Here is a 20,170-nt window from a genome sequence, read left to right as displayed (position 1 = left end):
CAGACTTCGAACTTTTCATGTGCCGAACCTAATGTATAAATTATTATAACGTATTTTAAAAGCAGTTTACACTTTGCCTGAAAATCGCTGGCATTTCGATGTGATTTGGTTCAAACTAAATAAAGTTCGCCGAATTAAGTTGGACGTCCGAATCAACAGCCGTACTTTTGATAATTTGGGTCCAAATTCGAATTAAGTTTGGCTCATGAAAAGTTCGAAGTCTGAACTGGGCCTAAGAGGTATCAAATCTAAAACAACACGATTGCTTCGAATACCTACTCGTACGTTAAGTGGGTTGTCAAATATCTCCTGTTAATTATTTTTTGGGCTCAAAAAAGGTCAATAAGGCCGAACAGCCTAAGAGGTACCAAGACCGCTTATTTAATTAATCCCTAAAAGGTCATGATATGCTCCTGAAAAGGTACAGCCGGAGTGTCCCCGTCCTTTTATATGGGAGTTCCCCCCGGCTTGAGTACTGTCATGTATTGGTCAGCGGTTTTGTTACGCATGCTTAATAAAGGGGCGGACCCTGTTCCTGTATGGCCGCCATGTTGAAATGTAGTTATTTGTGGCGTGTGTTTCCATCGGGCCTAATCAGACCTATTAGAAGCCATCCGAAGGCTTCCCGATATTTAACAAGTACAAGTTCTCCAAGGTCAGATTTGGTTGCTAACTACTAACTGACACGTTACATAAAAATATCGTTAAGTTTCGTCACCATCGTAAAATTACACGTATAGTAGACACTGAGTACCTTACAATGTGTTGGATCAAGAGATAATCTCTTGGTTGGACGAGAAGTAAAGCGTTACACATCACCACACCACCTTTTTTTCTTTCTTTTTTTTTTTTTTGCAGTAACCCGTGATCAGGCGTAACTTCGGTGGCAAATATTTTGCTTCCGAGAAGGAAAAATGCTTTGGAATTCTCAGAAACATGTTGCTTCAGCAGCAAATGTTCCCAAATTCCGCCCCGCCAAGAAATCTTTAGGAAACTATCTTTGTTTGTCTGCGGTTATCGGGATGTACAAAACTGCCTGTAAACCGAAGGATCGCTAACTGCAGTGTACAGCGTAGGAACAAGAAAGTACTAATAATATGCCAAAAAGAAACAAAGATGATAAGATTTGAGAAAGATTGAGGCAGATTACAAATTGCATATCGTTCATGAAAGTATTGTTCCCAGAATGTACTACTCTACTTATGGATTCCATGACGTCATATCAGTAAAAACAGGAGATGAACAACATAAAAACCGCTGCGACAAACACAAGGCTGCATGAGGCCAGTTTGTCACAGGAGCTCGTGATCTCCTCACACTCTGGCTCTTTCTTCAACGGAGTATTGATGACTGGCTTGGAGAGCTGTGTCTTTCGAAAGCCCTAAGAGACAGAAAACATAAGATTGTGAAAAATTCAACTGAAGTGCTCCTACTGTACGGAGAGCGGCGGAGAGTAGTTGAAAGCACTGGAAATCAGGTATGTTTCCGGCAGCCAAGTTCGTCTTCACTGAGCTTGTTCTCACGACTCCACGTCTACCGATATTGGTACGGGGGGGGGGGGGGGTTTCTCCCAGAAAAATTGGGCGGGGGTGTGCGGCTCGCTTCCCAAACCCCTTACCCTATTTATGACCAAAATCTGCGATATTCCCTACCCTATTTATGACCTGACCACAAATTCGAAACCCTATTTATGACCTGACCCTTAAATCAAAACCCTGTTTCAGACCTGCCTTATAATTAGTTCCCTAGTTCAGACCAATGTTAAATTACCGTAAACATAATTGGTGAAGGGCGTTTGTTGATTTTCTTTTCGATAATGACGAAAAAAAATGGCTTCTGCTTAAATAAAATACCCATATCAAGGCTAGAGTGCAAAAACCATACCCTATTTATGACCAAAACGGCTGAAAAACCATACCCTTAAGGGCCGCACATACCTATATAGCCCATATAAGGGAGTACCCCCCGAATATTGGTACGTCCCAGACAATGGAATTTTCCCCCTTTCGGGAGATAAGTTTTTGAAAGATGTGACAACGTTCAGCATGAAACTTGTTCAGTGATCGCTGCTCTATTTGTCTGCTTTGGTTGATAGAGATGTCACTAAAAAATCACGGCCGAAATTTACGACAGCAAGAAGTAGTTCAGAGTTAAACAGGGGTTGTCGCTGATATTCTGGGCGGTATTTTGTAACTCTGATTCTAAATGCTCACCGGTAAAGGATTACCGTTGCCGACGCTGCAATATGCGTAAATCTCGTCCGTTTCTTGATAACTTTTACGTAGTTCAGAGGCCAACTTATCTGTCCACCCTTTCCATCCCCCTGGGACACTACGAATGAAAGAAGAATAGTTACTTTAATCGTAAGGCGAATTACAGTCCAAATAAAGTTCATTCATGTATTCATTCACCCCTACCTCCCCCACGTCCCTCCGCTCTATCATGATCTGACAGTTCAGCCATTGGTGTTGCCAATTCACAATGCAAGCGACCGATTGCATCTAAGCTGACGGTTTTTTTTTTTAAGGAAAAGTCATCAAAATTGGTTTTAGGTGACTTTTAATTTCAGATTCAGGATTCAGCTGTTGGGCGAAAAACGAGCATTGGTCAAAGTTTGACGTTGACTACATCGATTAATGGGATCTCGTTTCATTTTCAGATTCGCTGTGTTCCACTCAACCGATGCGAGTGAGCTGAACTCGGCAATAGATCAGAACACAGAAGTCAAGTGAAGTCAAGTCATCTTTATTTAGGCAGGGTAGCACCATCAACCATAGGCTGGTATCAAAAGGGGCCCTGTATAAAATTAAGACTACATGATAAAAAAAAATTCAGAATTTAAAAATTACCGAAAAATGGGAAAGGAACCTGGCAAACTATATTCTACTTGCAAAGTAAACCACGGAAAAAATGTCGCAAACTCACTTCACAAATGCTTTCTGAAACTTTTTGAAAGCAGGTTTGTAGCTCGACCAGCATCTCGTTAAATTCAGTTTCGGGTAGTAAGCGAGGAAAGAGAGGCACATTTCTTTATCTGTACCAAGACCACCCTGAAAAAGACAAACAAACAAACAAACAAACCAAAAATAAACAAAGAAAGAAAGAAAACAAATAAACTCGTATAAAAGTAATTCAATATTTCATCTATGCAGTCAAATTATTTGTGGCATCATTCAACACCCCTCGTAGAGTACAAATAACGCGCGAAACGAGTACGGTGAAAGAAAGCAACCTCGTGGAGAAGGCCCTGGGGACGAGGTTGATCAAACGTGTACAGACAAGAGAGAGGACAAGATACAAACTCTTCAAGAACTTGGTCAACAAAAGAATATTATAATTCTACAAAGAACTCCATTTTCTTGAGGCACACACTGAGGTAATCGCGATCGGGGTCTGTCTTGTTCGTTTCGGTAGCCGATTGCAATGTAGGTTTTGGTCCATCTTGCCTGCTTGCAGAGCTAGCCATTAATCATGGTGATTCTCGCTTAATAACTAGGTTTCCTGAACTCCCACTTCTTATGGAAACTTTTGCCCGTCCCTACAAATTAGAAAAGCTCGTATATTTTCCCTTACATTGGCCTGCCTAATATAAAGTGGACATGCGTCAGACGACTTGCCTACAAGCAAGTCGAGTTGCAAAGGTGGGAGGTGGGGGGTGGGCGGCGGGGGTGAGGGGGATTCCGCCATCCAGGGAAACCCGAGTACGAAGAGCGCGGTACTCCCTACAACCACGAAGGACTTTGAGAAAGCATCGGCGTTTCTGATGCGTCTCGGGTCCAAGCCATTTCATGCATGTTAGTGCGATCGTCTCCGGATCGAGGGGTCCGGGTTCGAGTCCTGGCCGGGGACATTGTTCAGTGTTCTTGGACACTTTACTCTCGCAGTGCCTCCAGGTGTATAAATGGGTACAGGCAAGAAAATACCGGCGAACGAATTTAATACTGGGGTTAACCCTGCAGTGGACTAGCATCCGATCCAGGGGGGAGTAGAAATACTCCTAGTCGCTTCATGCGACAGAAACCGGAGATAAGCGCCGGCCTGATGGGCCACTTGGCTTGTATGTAGACAGGAGCCATAATCGGGGACGGAGACCGTAAGCGCGCGCCATTTCTAGTATTGGGGTTGTCCCCATGATATGGGACAATAATTCTATTCATAACATAACTAAAGCAAAGCGCGCGCTCTGATTGGTTAATCTAGCGTCTACTATTTGCTCATGGGTGCACGCTGCTGACGCGTGTGCTAATGTTTACAAAGCAAATCTTTTGACAGACATTGTTTCCAAAGTAATGGCCGACGTTCTTCTTCCAGAAATGCGAAACTGTCTTCACAGTTGTCTGAAGATGGAACTTTATCGAGTTACTGGTGTGCAGTCGGTTGTCATGAATGAATTTTCGCGCGCTTGTTTTCTCTTGTCATGTAAGACTACACGAACATTTTTTTGTGACGTAGCTCAATAAAAAGACTTCTGTTGTTCCAATGTCTCAATGTTATGTTATAAAACAAATGGTAAACGCCATAGCGTGCACTATTGAGTTATGGATGCACTTGGGAGGTTTGCTAAGCACTCAAAAAGCTAGAGTCGCACTCGGCTATTGCCTCGTGCGACTCTTACGCTTCTTTCGTGCTTAGCAACCTCCCGCGTGCATCCATAACCCAACAGTGCATGCTATGGCGTTTACCATTTGTTAATTTTAGAGCAAACTGCGCCATCGCCTGCGGTACACGCGCGTACATGCTGCGAGGATTTTTGCGGATGTCGCGCGGGGGGAATGGCGTCCGAAATTCCCGACATTTTTCATGTTTTTGGCCCACAACTCAGCGCGTTTACGTCTGTTGGAATTTTGCTTAAGTATTTTCGTCGTAAGCTGCTCCAGTTTGAGTGAAATAAGACAGTGTCGAATTTAGGTATGTTCCGCTTTAAGCTTAGATATATATCGCTGACCAAGTTGTGTTCCAACGGATGCTTCTTTTACATGAGCTGTACATTACTCCACTTTAAATTTCACATATGTTGAAGATTAACAGCTTTCCATTACGCAGCAAAAAACTAGCTGGATATATTTAGATATAGCAGAGCTTCAGGACTTCATAGTTTCCTACTCCTCTTGCCACACGCTTGCGAGAAATTGGCCAGTCGCGACCGAAAAGTAAAACAAAATTTGCTAGTTTGAGTTTCGCCTGAATTGTAAGCAACGCTTGATGTTTCATCAAGGCCCAATAACTTTACGTCCGTAGATACTACCCACTTTTATTCGTGTAAAAATTCAGTAAATTCTCTGTTGTCGATGAATGAGAGCGCCCGCTGATGCTTGTTTTGTACCAGTCAGTAAACATGACAAATTGTACTTCCGCCGCACTTTCGTGTGAAAACGTACATCGAACTCAAACAATAACTCTGTTGTTTTTGAATGTTTAAGATTGATAAATGTTTGAGAACATATTAAAAGCTACGCTGAAAATATGCGAATAAAGCAGAGATAATCAGCAAAATTCCGTTGACGCTTTCTTTAATCAACTTCGAATAAAGATTTCGATTTTGTTGATCGAGTTATCAAAACTCCTTGTCTATTTTCATTTTTGCAGTGTAAAACTTCGCTATGTTTATGTTGAAGGAACACAAACGATGTTAGTAGCCTTTTTTGCGTTCGTGAAATTTGTTGCAGCATCTCAGCACAAAAAATAACGAAAGAAATCTTTGTCAAGATTTGTTGACAATTGAAAACATCGACTCGGACTTGAAAGTGCACGAGCTGCACTATGCAAATGAGCTAATTGTACGCGTCAGACCTTCCCTTCAAAAACTTTTGCAAACTCACCAAACAAGCAGAAACAATAAGAAACCATCAAAACAGGTTTTGGTTATGATTAACCATTGTCTGAGAAACTCACAAATTAACTCGATACCAGAGTAGAGAGTTTTCTGGCTATATTCTTAAGTCAGAACAAACGCAAAAACATACGCGTAAGCTTTGCGTAAGCTTGGCCCAACTAGCGCGAGCAGATCTTATTATTCATTCCCAGCGGGAGATTGAAGTCTTGTTTTCGACACTGAAAAATCCACCTTTTCCGTCAGCTCAGAGCATAAAACTACATATAAGCGCCCTGGTTCGTATTCCCTGCCTTATTCCCTGCCATCGCTGGGAAAAATACGCAAGATAATCTCTCAAGGTCTCTCAACTCTCATCATTTGATCACGCAACGTGACAACATCCACGCGAGAGCCCCCGACATGTGCATGGATCCGCGCGGATATTTGACGTCAGGATGGCGCCATTTGTTCTAACTAGAAAAATTGTCCCATATCAAAGGTGCGCGCGGATCCCAAGACTTACGGTCTCCGTCCCCGATTATGGCTCCTGATGTAGACTTATTGGTCTTAGAGTAACAATGTGTAAGGAAGGGGTAAGGCGGTCAGTAACTCCACATACAGTTATCATTTTCTCTCCTGAGAGGTACTTGCAGACTGTTATTAAGGAGTCTCCCTGAAAAAAAAAAATGCAATTACGAAGTGACTACAAGCACGAGTTTTCTGAGAATGAATAGCCAACGAGAAAGAAGAAAGAAAAACTTCAGGTACCAGGATAACAAACAGGATGTACTTAAGTACAAATTCACGTGTATTTTCTAACAAACTTCCGTTGCACTTCCTTACCGGCAGGACTGTTACCTCCTCCCTGGGAACCTGAAATTCCTTTGAAAGAAAAAAAAAAAGAAAGGAAATGGATCAGAATGAAACGAACGATAGTATACTAAGTGAGCTGCCACGACTGGTCATTCACCTACGTCGGGGAGAGCAGGCGGAGCATGTTCCCGGGAGGTTTATGAAAGGGTATAGGGGATCTGTCACTTTGCTATTTAAATTTCGAACCGACTGAGATGCGCCTAGTTTATGGCTATGTAATTTAATAAACACTTCTGGTAATGTTTGATGTTCTCCCGTAAATTCCTGTTTGAATTTAACGTTTAAGCTAATCATTCACCTGAAAGTTGAAGTCATAATGGTCGTCTCTGATAATCTCTGGAAGTTCAACTCCTTTCCTCACATGTCGAGTGTATGCTGCATGACCTTTATTTGAAAAAAAAATGGGAGAGAAACTTTATGAGCTTACCTCTTATGTTCTTTTTTTAACATATTTTTCAGTGCTGTTTGTGGACTAGACGTAGAGATAAAAGCTTAACCTGCGATCATTGTGCTGTACCCTCCCCTTAATTCAAGAATTCAGTTCGACTTGAGTACGGCAGTAGCACGACGTTTGAAACCACTCACTTGAGCAGGCTGAATTTTTATTAGTACGGCTGGCCTTGCCGTACCGCACGGCAGTAGCTCGACCTGGCTTCAAACGGCGTGCTCTAGCCGTGCCGAACTGAATTCATAACCTGCTGCATCAGCTGCCGTTGCTTTCTAGCATTTAAAATGGTCTTCAACAAAGCAAACTTCTTCCGATCTTCGGCGCGACTGAAATAAATTCGACGTTTGAAACCACTGCCGTTCTTTTGTGATGCCACTGCCGGGCACGGCAGTAGCATGGACGTTTGGACTAGGATTAGGCAAGACTGTTTTCTCTTCACCCTGATGTGTGAATGGGTAACGGTGAATAAAATGCTAGGAACTAATCCCGCGACGACGTAGCTTCCCGTCTAGGGTACGGAAAGTAGAGATACTCCTAATCGCTTATGGTTATGGAAAGCGGAGATAAGCGCTGAAGACCTGATGGCCAACCCGGGTCGTTCTATCCGGGGTCCAACGCGCTAAATATTACGCCACTGTAATTATTTTACGGTCATTTACATACTCGTTGACTGTCTTCAGTGAATGTGAATTAAGATGGTAACATAGTGAGTGAAAGGCTCTATTTCCGCTTGCAGTCTCTCACCTGCTAAGTGAGTGTGAAGAGCAGCGGAAAATATCCGGATTCCTCCATCTGGGAGTGTGGAGCCTTTCAGACCCTGTGACATAATAGTGATGTCATGGTAAAGATAGAATAGTTTTCAGTGCATGTTGATTCACCTGAACAAAATCAAGAATGTCTCTAAATCACGCCTACTGAGCTAAAAGAGTTTCAGTTGGGGAGCAGGGATGGTGCAGTGGTGAGAGCGCTCGCCTCCCACCAATGCGTCCCGGGTTCGATTCCGGACCCAGTGTCATATGTGGGTTGAGTTTGTTGTTGGTTCTCTACTCTGCTCCGAGAGGTTTTTCTCCGGGTACTCTGGTTTTCCCCTCTCCTCAAAAACCAACATTTCCAAATTCCAATTCGATCTTGGAATGCACGAGCATTTCTGAACGAGTTCTTGTGAACTCCTTGGTGCTCCGTGGGTAAACAAACTAGATCTTTGCATACATATTTACAATTTCACATTTTTACAGTTGATGCTGTTCAGCGTGACGATTGGTGAGTCCACACCGGCGCTGCGAAATTTGAAAACGGAACAATCGCCGGTCATTTTTGGATTTGTGCATGTTTCAGCCTTACAGCCCTTCAACCCCTGCTCCCTCCCAAAATAATAAATCTTGTCATCCCCCTTTACTCCCCCCCTTCCCATCCTAATAAAACGTTTTGTACAACCAAATACCGAAATTGCCAATCTAACAAAATCTATACTGCCGCCATGCTACCTTTTTGCTTCAAAGCGGCAGCAATCGCATTATTTACTACAAAAATGTAAAATATATATATATATATTAATTAATCCCTGAAAAACAAACCTCAGCTGTGCATTCTTCAGCGCAATAACCTTCTGTTATCCAGTTATCTTGATTGGGTGGGATGACAAGGGATCCCGGCACACTCAATCCAATTGATAACATGGCAGCCCGGTACTTTCTAAGTTGGCTTGTGTAGTGAAAACGTAAACCAGAACTGTCGATGATACCTGGAACGAAAATCGTATCGTGAAAAGTTATTTCAACGTAGCTCGAGCGAGCGCATTTTTGTTTTGAGTATGCGAGCGTCACGAGTGTTAAGGAAGTAGGGTGAGGCTAGGCTGTTATTCAATTAGAATAGGATGCTTAATAGAGGGTTATCTTATCAGTTGAAGTCAAACATAGAAATATGGATTCCCGGTGAAATGGCATGCCAGTTTTTGCATAATTTCACGTTAAGTTTTAATTTGTTACTTTCCGGAGATGCACAGCTTTCAAAAACCATGGTTATAGATATTAATTAACATCCATTTATTGCTAAACAATTGTTGCTTTTATCATCAGCCATCATCAATCAGACAAGCAGAAGTTTGACCTTGTCCCATGGGTTGAGCATTTAATTTGCAGTTTTTCCGAAGCTTTACTGTCGGGATTGCAGAATTGTATGTCGGGATTGTAGCCCCTCCCTGGGACATTTGCAAGATTCCCTCCCCCCCCCCCCCCCCAAAAAAAAAAAAAAATTGAAATGCTCTACAAATGCCCCGTGGGATGAAGGGGCTTGGAATTGACGGACCCAATGACAAATCGTTCTCATGCGAAAGTTACCTGCTTTGCTTTCATAGTTATCGTAGTGGATTTCCAAGACTGCAATCTTTGGGCTGTCGTGCTCTCCAATGGATAATCCCACGTGCTCAGGATAATAGAACGACTGTGAATCAGGTAAGTGATATCATTGGTACAAGCGTACATCTGGTCAAGTGATATCATTGGTACAAGCGTACATCTGGTTCCATGGTTTTGACCCTCTCTATTGTCTCCCTCTTTTGCAGCAAAAAGGGAGAATCAGGAGATGGGGGTACAAACGGTACACTGAAACATTGGAACGGACGACTGGGCACCATGGCAGACTTTTAATTTGATAACTCGACTACTCACTGGAACCCTGTTTTCTAGTATTCGTATTTGTATTTCTCCCGGTCTTCTTGCTGGGCAATGGAACCCAATCTTCTCAGCAGACCACGTGACAAGCGCTTACCTCTCTTGGACAAACAACTAATAAAATACGGGGCTCGTGACAAAGTGTGGTTAACACAAAGTGTAAGCCATACAAAAATAGTAACTTGACACTCGAACATGAACTCGTTACTCAGATGCACTAAACACATTCAACATAACCCTGTTAATGAGAGTGGCACGTATACGCATGTTTCCATGTTTTACATCAACGTCGTTTCCCGTCTCTCAAGTACGAGTTTCCCTCTCGCTCAAGGGATCCCGAAGAGAGAGGGCCTGGGAACGAGGTTGCTGTTACGTGTGTTACGTGTGCTTTTCCAGGCGCTAACTTAGCTGACGAAGAGCGACAAGAAAAACGAAGCGAGATTTATGCGCCTCTTCTTGCTTTAATCTCCCCCTCGTTTTCCTTCTCCCTCGCTCGTCCCCAACCGACCGAGAGTCTGCATGGAACAGGCAGGTTATTCCACCGAATAGATATTAACAACCGTTCATCACGTTCCAAGAATACAACACTTTGTAACCAATACCTGTCCACCAATCGCCCAGCCCGCGATCATAGAAGGCCCGGCACATTGCTCTACAGCAGGCGGCATGTCTGGAGAATCCAGTGTGCCTTCGTAGCTTAGGTTACTCCTCGGGAAATCATCGCTGCACTCATAAAGAAGCATGTGGTGTACAACCCCCTCGTTACCTTCCTGAATTATAGGATCAACCTAAATTGGAAAGCAGATATATAAATGACTATTTCTATACAAGACAAGCGTACCAACGAGTTAGAAAAAACTTGAGATCAGGAAAAAGTTAGTGTCTGCTTAAGGGAACTGTCCAGTAATGGTGTTCAACCGTACTGTATATTCCAGCCAATCGAAAATAACGTTAACTTGGAAACAAATGTGCGTTTTTCTTTCTTTCTATTTTTGGGGGTTAGAAAAAAGCACATGTGATGTGTACACTTATGGGTAGTTAAAAATAGTGCAAACATCATTTTTCAAGCTGAAAAATATTGATGTCAAAAGGGGGAAGTATTAAAAGGACTTAAAGTTTCAGTGTCAGTAAACTAAGCATGGGTTAAATTGCTTTAACTGAAAGTTAGCCACCATACCCAAGGGAAAATGAGGGGACAGAGAGAGAGCATATAGGGGCGTTGGCTGGGATATGCGAATTTCACTAAAGGTTTTTTCTAGATGCCCTTGAAAACGGAAGTCAGTTTTACTGAACGCCTCCCGCCTTACCTGAATGATGTCATGTCTCTTCTGGAACTTTGGAAACTCGAACACTCGATAATAGTAAATTGTACGTTTCGTCGGCAGAGTTGTCTACGAGAGACAAAAAAAGACAAGAAACTAAGAACGAAAGCCTAAACGAAAGAAAATAAACAAACAAACAAACAAACGAAAACGCGGGATAAGAGCAGTAATATAGCCAGTCCCGCATTTTGGGTCAGACAAAAATTGAGGAGAGAGCAATAGACCATATTCGTATTCTCGGTATTGGACTGGAACTAGCTTGAAATTGAGGCTAATGCAAGGAGTCTTTTCAAATGCAAATGATATTAATCTCTTTTTAATGATATTCCCCGCATGAGCCTCCATCCCAAGCTAGTTCCAGTCCAATACCGAGAATACGAATATGGCCTATTACTTGACGAGAGGAGGGAAGACCCTCGCTCGCCCCATTTTTTGCGCGGTCGAAGTGCAGAAAACTAATCTACGCGAGTAATGAGAATTTAAAAGTTGATAATCGCCGCAAGCGAGCGATTTTCCTTTCCTTGCCTCGCATTATTTTCTAAAAGAATTTAAGAACATTTTCTTCTTTCTATGAGTTACAGAAAACCCCTGACCCGAAAAGCTTGAAAGAAGCCTCGAAACGTCAATGGAAACACTCGCCAACAGTTCCTCTTCCCAAAGCATTTCTCGTTCTCTTCCAGTTCTGTTTCTATAACTCGATAAAAACGCGGAAAGTGAGAAAAATTATGCGTTGCCATTAAGAAACCAACACCCTTGTTGATGCGCTTACTCGTGCGGTATTCGAAACATTCATAACATTTGATCTGTCTATTTTCGTCTCAACAATTTTACCTTGTTGGCGGTAAAGTTGAAAGTCTTGGTATCATCAGGTAGTTTGGGGATATCGTCTATAGTATTGAGCAGTAATACACTTCTAGCTCCTCTACTTTTGAAATCGTGTGCTGGAATGTTGTCTTCAGAGGAAGGGTCGTCTGGATGAAATGCGTAGATGAGTTTAGTCGTTCCTTCCTGAAGAAAAAATTATATCAAAGACGAATAATTACTATAGCAAACAAATAGTAGTTTTTCCACAAACCCTCTTCGTCTTGAGTTCGTCGAGTTCGCAAGTAAAAGTATCAATCGCAGGGGATTTGAAAAAGCGCGAACGCAAGGGGCTGGCCATGGGGGAAAGAGCCCGCTTTGAGGCCGTCCTCGCGCTCCGCAATTGATCTTACACACTTGTGGCAAAAAAGAAACGTCTGTGAACAGACTAAACCGATTCGCTAAACCAGTACACAAAAAACCATTCACCTGAACTGCGTTGTCCTCGGGATCGCAAGTTTCGAACTTTCGTTTGAACTTCATTGTAGTTTTGCCATCACTCTCCAGCAGGGATATTAGCTCATAGTTCTGCTGAGAATCTATCTGGGGTGTCATGTGACCATCCGCATGACGGTCCTGCAAAAGACAATTCGTAGCGGAAATGGTCAGCTTATATCCGTTTTGAGTTTCTTAATGGCCTCCTTCCAGTTTCTCATTCAAATTGATACTCAATCAAACACGCGTAGTCGCAGGTTAATCGAAGCAGTTCGGTGGAATACAAGGAGTGAGGAGTGCGGAGTACGTAGTGTAGAAAATGCGGAGTGTGGAAAATGAGGAGTGTAGAAAATGCGGAGTGTGGAAAATAAGGAGTGTGGAAAATGTGTAGAAAATTTCAATTTTCCATTTTCCATTTTAGTTATGTCCATGCTGAGTGTGAAAAACGAGGCGTGTGAAATATGGAAATTAACAAATAATCTTTAACTCCGTTATATTCTCATTGAAAGAGTGTTTTATAATATCGTGACATATACGTGTAAATTAAAGAAATCCATGCGCGTAGCATTATCGTGAATTAACAATGTTAATAATCGATCCATTCTCTTTAAAACGGGATGTATTCTTACATTTTCATGGCTAAATCGTACAATATTTTTTCTAGCTATAAAGAAAAAAAGAATAGGTAAATATACGAATCCAATGCGCGTAACATTACTGTGAATTAACGATGTTAAGAATCGGTCGATTTTCTTTTAAGCGACGCATTATTGCATTTTCATGGCTCAATCGAACAATATGTTTTTGAAGCTCTAAAGAACAGAAACCAATAGATAAATAAAAGATTGAAATCAATGCGCTTAGCATTAATGTGAATTCACGATATTAACAATCGATCTAAACTCTTTAAAAATGGGATGCATCCTTACATTTTCATGACTAAATCGAACAATATTTTTTTGTAGCTTTAATGAACAGTAACGAATAGGTAAATAAAAGATTGAAATCAATGCGCTTAACATTATTATGAATTCACGATATTAACAATTGATCTAAACTCTTTAAAAATGGGATGCATCCTTACATTTTCATGACTGAATCGAACAATATTTTTTTGTAGCTCTAATGAACAGTAACGAATAGTATAGGTAAATAAAAGATTGAAATCAATGCGCTTAACATTATTATGAATTCACGATATTAACAATCGATCTATACCCTTTAAAAACGGGATGCATCCTTACATTTTCATGGCTACATCAAACAATATTTTTGGTAGCTTAAAGTTGAAATCATTGATTTCTTTAATTTTAATACACGCATGTGTCACAATTTTGTAAAAACACTCTTTCAACAAGAACATAACGGAATTAAAGATTATTTGTTAATTTCCATATTACACACGCCTCGTTTTCCACACTCAGCATGGACATTACTAAAATGGAAAATGGAAAATTGAAATTTTCTACACATTTTCTACACTCCACATTTTCCACACACCGCATTTTCCACACTCCACACTTTCCACACTCTTCATTTTCCACTCTCCGCATTTTCTACATTCCGTATTTTCTACACTTCGCATTTTCCACACTCCTCATTTTCTACACTCCACACTCCGCACTCCGCACTCCGCACTCCGCACTCCGCACTCCTCGTATTCCACCGAACCTGTTTTGCTTTGCTATATAACAAATCACTTAACGACTGCCCCCTTGGGGAACAGTGAAGTTTGTTTCCTTCGAATCTCAATACGTCTCGGGAAACATTGAGATTCGAGGGAAACAAACTTCACTGTTCCCCAAGGGACTAGTCATCAAGTGTTAAATAATAGCTGGAGACCTTTTTCCCTGAACTGGTCCAGTTAACTATTCCAGAAACATTGTTATTCTCGATATCCCGACTGAATCCAAGTCAAAATAGTTTTGCACAATAACAGAGATCGACCGTTAATTAACCGGCTGTCATCGGAATACCTGCGTTGTTAGTTACATCTTACAGACCTCGGTTGTCTAAACATTATTCTGGGCGTCAAAGTACCTAATTTGGTTCATTGCACAAAGCACATCCGTCGTTAAAACTGCGAAAAGCAGCAGTTATGTTGAGAAAACTGAACACTTCAGAAGTTTATTAGGAGCCGATCCCGATAAAATAAAAAATAAATAAATCTCATCATTTTGATCGTGTTGAATTAGGGCAACCTTGTCTGAAGTTTACAGGTCACATAACGCAACTCGTATTTTTTCTCATATTTTAGCAATTTACGACGGGACTAAGCCAATTCAGTCCAATGGAAGTTGAGCATCAGCCCTCTTACAGGAAGAGGTCGGCTTTAGTGCCGTGTGGCGAAGTTCCCGGTTCAGTTATTCGCGAAGAAATTACCGTGAAATGTAAATAGACATGAATAGAGTAATTAAATCATACGGTGCTTAGATAATTCGAAACTGCGAACGCGTTTGTTTTACCTTGAAGTAAGGTTTACCATCCTTTACCCAGCCGATCACAATATCAGCTCCTGCCATCTTGCCTTGCCCGCTGGAGATGCCAAATCCGACCCATCCAGTTGTTTGGGCTTCCACCGTGAAAAATATTTCCCTGTTTGCCGTGCTAATATTCCAATACAACTTCACTTTTTGGTCTTCATCCAGAGGAGAAAAGAACGAATGCTCCAGCTTCAGATCAGCCGAGGATTTTGCCAAACATACAGAGATCAACAAAAGGTAAGCCGGTGTCTTCATGATCCCCTGAAATCAACTGAGGAACTGAAGAGTAAGCTACTTGTTACTTCTTGTACCACACAAGTTCTGTCACAGGCTGTAGAGAGCAGAGGCTTAACATGAGGTGATCAGTTCCTTTACGACTTTCTCCCGGGCCTTCGCGGTCAGACTGATTTCGGTGACGTATCTAGACATTGCCTGATTTCAAGCCGAAAAGGACTAGGTATGAGTCTGTAAATTATGGGATAAGCGACTATTGATCCACCGATATTCACAAAATACCCAAGTTTGGTGTTAATCAGGCTAGTTTTGACTGAGATACAGCTGTAGTAAAGTCTACGAAAGCGTGACGAAGCGTGACAGAATTTTAGAACAACATTGATTACACAATAATAACCGCTAATATGATCTTTGTATGATCCTTTGTTTAAGTAAGCGTGAAACTATTTGAGTACGCGTCGCAGAATATAGTTCGTGTTTTCCGTCGTTAAACATGTAGGAAGGCTAGTTCCTTCTAGCAACAAGTTTTAGCGTAGGATTCTGCTCGCTTAAGGTCATTCCTCACATTTGCATTGCGCATCCTTACTGCGCATAATTTATGGCGTCATTAGCGCGTGCTCGTGCACGCGCATATTGAAAACATGACGGATTTGCCTTGATATTGAGCTCTGTCGGTTGAAAAATGGCTCTAGCTCACAAACGAGTACGGGAACCCCAATTTTTTTTCCAGTCATTATAATCAACTAATCATAAGCTTTGCGTGAGAAAAGACTGATCTAATTTCTATTGCTGAAAATTGAATAAATAAGAAAAATAGCAGACACACTGTGGTCTTTTCTATTTTGCAGTCGGTAACCACGTCAAGAAATTTGGTTCAAATTTTTAATCAAGAATTTAGCTTTCTGCCTGAATCAAACTTAAAATGTTTATTTGTGTTCGACACAATGCATTGACTGTAGTTTAATGCGTGTTCTTTTGAGTCTGGGTTCACAAAGATTTTACAATTACTGGGAATGCGTTCTTATAATAATCATCAAATAATGCCAAAATGAGGCATTTTCAATGTCTCACTACTCCTTAATGAGCATGGGCACCCCCCTTTTTTATTTCAAAATTGAAGTTATAATATGACAAATATTCGGTGGACAAAGTTTGAACAAAACTCTATTGTAACTTTTATTTCAGAGGAATTACCTTAAACGTCTAGTTCCGCAGGATTTACGTAAGTAATCACTCGTATCTGTGAAATTGTGGTTATGTTGTAATTAAGTTGTTTATCCCAAATTATCCCAAAGGAAACTCCTTGTATCTTCTGTATTTTCTATCACGTATTAGTTAGCTACCATCATGTATATAAGAACGTTGATTCAAGCAATAAAGTAGATTCAGTTGATTATACAGCAGTTGAGTGTGTTCCACCCCGCGAGTGTGCTCCGATAAGCCAAGAGCGAGCCCAAGCATCGTAACAGTTCGACTCTAATCAACCCTCGGCCGTGTTTTTCACTACACAGCCACTTAAAAACGTCAAAATGTTAACAAAGGAATGTTTGGTCGTCCGGACACAGCGTCCAGATGGCCATACATTTCTTTGTAAATTTTGACGTTTTCAAGCGGCTGTATCTTGCTTACTATTGGGTCTATTTACACCAAACTTGGATATTTTGTAAAGCTTGGTCTGCACTTTATGACTATGTGGATCAATAGTTGCTAATCCCATAATTTACAGACTCGTACCTAGTCCTTTTCGGCTTGAAATCAGGCAATAGCCTAAACAATAACAGAATGCGCATGCGTCTGGATCAGAAGCAGAATGCTTTTTGCTGATTTTGGCTGAATTTCAGCGAAATTATATTCCTGGTCTGTCGTAAATGATTACGTACAGTAGGAAACCGAAGGGGCTCATTTACTTGATCGAGACAACTTCAAATAACTCATCAAGTAACTCAGTCGGAGAAGGTGCTGATTATTGCAAATCGTAGGAATGGGATCGCAAACTGTGTTTTCTGCAGTTTGGTACAACAGAACAACTTCCTCAGAAGTTACGGTTAGAGCTATTATTATGCTTGTCATACAAACCTTTTTTACTTGACATGCACCTCAACTGGAAGCCTAAGCGATCAAGGAGTTCCGAATGCTTACAGGTTGTGTCCTGTAAATTTTGTTCAACTACGGAATCATGGCGGACTGTTATAATAGGTCCGACTCTTTTGAAACGAAATTCTCTCCTGTACGAATTTGACATTACAAATCTGTGCATTCATCACGTCCAGTCCAAGATGGCGGACAGTGCGGACGAAGGCTTCTTCTCGTTTCGGGACTCACACTCGAAATATATCAACAGCAACAACTGAAATGTACAGTCAGCAAATAGGTTTGCTAGTTGCTAGTTCTGCTGCGCCCTCGTCAAGTATCACACGATAGAAATCTCAAGCTCATTTAGTAGAAACACGATTTTAACCAATCAGCGCGCGTGTTTTCTTAAGATTGTTTTATAATGCCGCCTTTAATGTTTTGTTATACAGTCAACAAATGCCGACATGAAATCTTGATTTAACCTGAGTTGGTTTTTCATCAAGCGCTCTTTTTTTCTTCGCAACCGACCCTCGAAAGAAGAACGTCTGATTTCATATTGTAATTTCAAAGACATGCGGTGTTCAAGTAATTATTCACCCTAATGTGTAATTTGAATATTATTTTTGCCGACAGCTTTGCAATCTCGCATTTTTGGAGCGACGGCAGCGGCGGTGCACGAGAGGATCTGGATCGAGAACGACCTTGTTCCCGCCAATTGCAAACTTTAAGCAGTTTCCTTCACGTCGCGGTGGCACTAGAGACGGCCATCGCTGAACACAGTCTTTCCCAAGCTTTTTCTAAAGCATTCAATTAAAAATGAACACGTTTTAAAATGTCCGAGATCTGCTATTGCTATCTCAAAATGAGATCTCTATTTCTGATGAAGAATTCGTTTTACTTTACGATCGTTTTCAGTCGAAAAATCCAGACATTTCGGTTACGAGTCGTATGTTATAAGTTCGACTTAGATGCTATGGCCCAGCTAACTGCAGAGCGGAATTTCGAATAGAGAAGGCTGATCTCCCTCGACTTGCAGATGTATTACAAATTCGTCTGTCTATGTGATGGTCTCGAAGGGTTATGCCTGCTACTGAGGTGGACAAGTTATCCTTGTCGATATAGCGATATAATTCCTCGATTTCCAAGACCAGTATCTCTCCTAAGTTTGATCACAAACGAGGTCTTAGATTACATCTATGACACCCACTCACATCTGGTCACAGATTGGAACAGAGACGTCATGACCCCAGCTGCTCTTCAGACGTGGAGACAGTCTTCATACTTCAGACGGAGGCAGTCTCAAGGAAAGGTTCAGCACTGGACACCTAGCTGCTTTGGTTTTATAGATGAGACTGTTCGGCCAATTTCAAGACCTGGTACTGGGCAAAGAGTTGTGTATAATGGCCACAAGATGATACATGGACTAAAATTTCAGTCTGTTACTTTACCCAATGGATTAATTGGAAATATCTTTGGACCAGTAGGTGAGTACGTCATTTGCAATGTTCCATCCTTTACACATAAGTCTTGCGCACAAACCAATCTGAGGATTGTCACTAACTTTGCCAAAGTTTTAAGGCCTGTACTAATGATTGATAAAATATATGCACTATTTTAGAAGCCAGAACTCAAAAACCATACCTCATCAGGCCCCACATGTAATTCACTACTTTCCGGTTAGAAATATCACATGGGGCCCTATGTTGATTAGTCCAAATTTTACAAGAGAAATGGAATGAAAACCATCATTTCCTGTAGGGTCTTGTGAGACAATAATTTCTTTGATGAACTATATTACCTTTATATTTTGAATAACCCTTTTTAAGGTGGTTCGATACAGCCTTTACTGGACCATACATAGCACTTTCAATTGGCGTTTTACCAACCTTCCCTTGATCTGGTCGATGTGAAAATTACACCAGTTTTTGGAAAAAGATTGAAGTTTGGTTGCACGTGCTTTTTAAGGTAATTGATATTACCGTGGAAACGATAAACCACAAAAATTATAATCGATAAAGCATGAATTTTTTTCGAACCAGATCTGTTATAGGAAAGCTGATGCCAATTTTTAAAATTGCGATCGTATGGCAAGGGGAATACGCAAGAATAAAAAAATTGTGTATGTTTGATTTCGAATAAATCGCGAAATCATTTCAAACCATGCTTTATGTTTAATGAAATTAAACGGACTGAAAGAAGGACACTTTTTTTTAATGATATTGCTCCAAAAGACACCAAAGTGTGCCTTAGTGAAGTTATGTTTTGAAGCCATAAAAGTTTGTTGGTTTGTCAAGTTTCTTGATATCGAGAACGAGACTTTTTCTGAACATCACTTCCATAATAAATTTAGAACAATTTTCGATTGTAAGCGCCCATTAACGACGGCTCGATAGATTTTCTTGAAACGTTAACCATGTATGCCTGGTAACGTTAATGATCTTATTCCAAATTTTCATTATCATGGATACACTGGAACACTTTTAAGCCGGGGACATTGAGGGGGTTCTGAACACCGCAATGCCTGAAAAAAAAATTCGGCAAATACCGCAATATCGCAAAAAAACCCGCTAAATTCCGCAATACTGCAATACCGAGTGGAAACGCGATGTCATACCAAAACCACTACTCTGTATGTTAACGTTTGGAGCAAATAAAACGGAAAAAAAACAATTAAACAATGTGTTAATGAATGTTAGATCAGGTAATTTTCGATTTATACAAAATAAGTAACATCCATTGGTGTGTTGGCTAATAATTAACGAAAAATAATACACTTTTTACGATTGCGACACAAGGAATTGCAGTTTACCGTTTATCGCGTGAACCAATTTTTCAAAAGATGAGTCACTCGTTGATAAATTTGAAATCTATCCAAGCAAGCTCAGAAACGCCAGGAATTCGACAAAATTTAGATTATAGGGTTTTATGTTAACCCATTGACGAGTGACAAGGCTTGGCCT

The 20,170-nt window shown here is 41.0% G+C and overlaps 1 protein-coding gene across 1 annotated transcript; it reads right to left on the bottom strand.

The window, feature by feature from the left end:
- Positions 1-1,216: 1,216 nt before the first annotated feature.
- Positions 1,217-15,453, bottom strand: LOC145465394 (DBH-like monooxygenase protein 1). The gene is made up of 14 exons (XM_081449175.1): positions 14,886-15,453; positions 12,415-12,561; positions 11,956-12,132; positions 11,110-11,193; positions 10,405-10,590; positions 9,470-9,572; positions 8,708-8,874; positions 7,878-7,950; positions 6,984-7,069; positions 6,656-6,694; positions 6,432-6,485; positions 2,926-3,050; positions 2,214-2,331; positions 1,217-1,381 (listed from the first exon to the last, which is right to left on the bottom strand). The coding sequence occupies exons 1-14, from the start codon at positions 15,156-15,158 to the stop codon at positions 1,223-1,225; spliced, it is 1,791 nt and encodes a 596-aa protein (XP_081305301.1). The 5' UTR covers positions 15,159-15,453; the 3' UTR covers positions 1,217-1,222.
- Positions 15,454-20,170: the final 4,717 nt, after the last annotated feature.

Source organism: Orbicella franksi, chromosome 13 (assembly GCF_964199315.1).
Source record: "Orbicella franksi chromosome 13, jaOrbFran1.1, whole genome shotgun sequence".
Taxonomy (NCBI): Eukaryota; Metazoa; Cnidaria; class Anthozoa; order Scleractinia; family Merulinidae; genus Orbicella; species Orbicella franksi.
Note: the sequence above shows the minus strand (reverse complement) of the source record. Positions and strands in the feature narration are given on the sequence as shown.

What these genes read in the sequence shown, in the direction of transcription:
- LOC145465394 (XM_081449175.1), bottom strand. Translation starts at nt 15,158, where the DNA reads ATGAAGACACCGGCTTACCTTTTGTTGATCTCTGTATGTTTGGCAAAA. An exon ending in GCTGGGCGATTGGTGGACAG is followed by an intron (nt 9,573 to 10,404) that starts GTATTGGTTACA and finishes CCTGATTCACAG; the next exon opens with TCGTTCTATTATCCTGAGCA. An exon ending in TTTCAGAAAGCATTTGTGAA is followed by an intron (nt 2,332 to 2,925) that starts GTGAGTTTGCGA and finishes TTTCATTCGTAG; the next exon opens with TGTCCCAGGGGGATGGAAAG.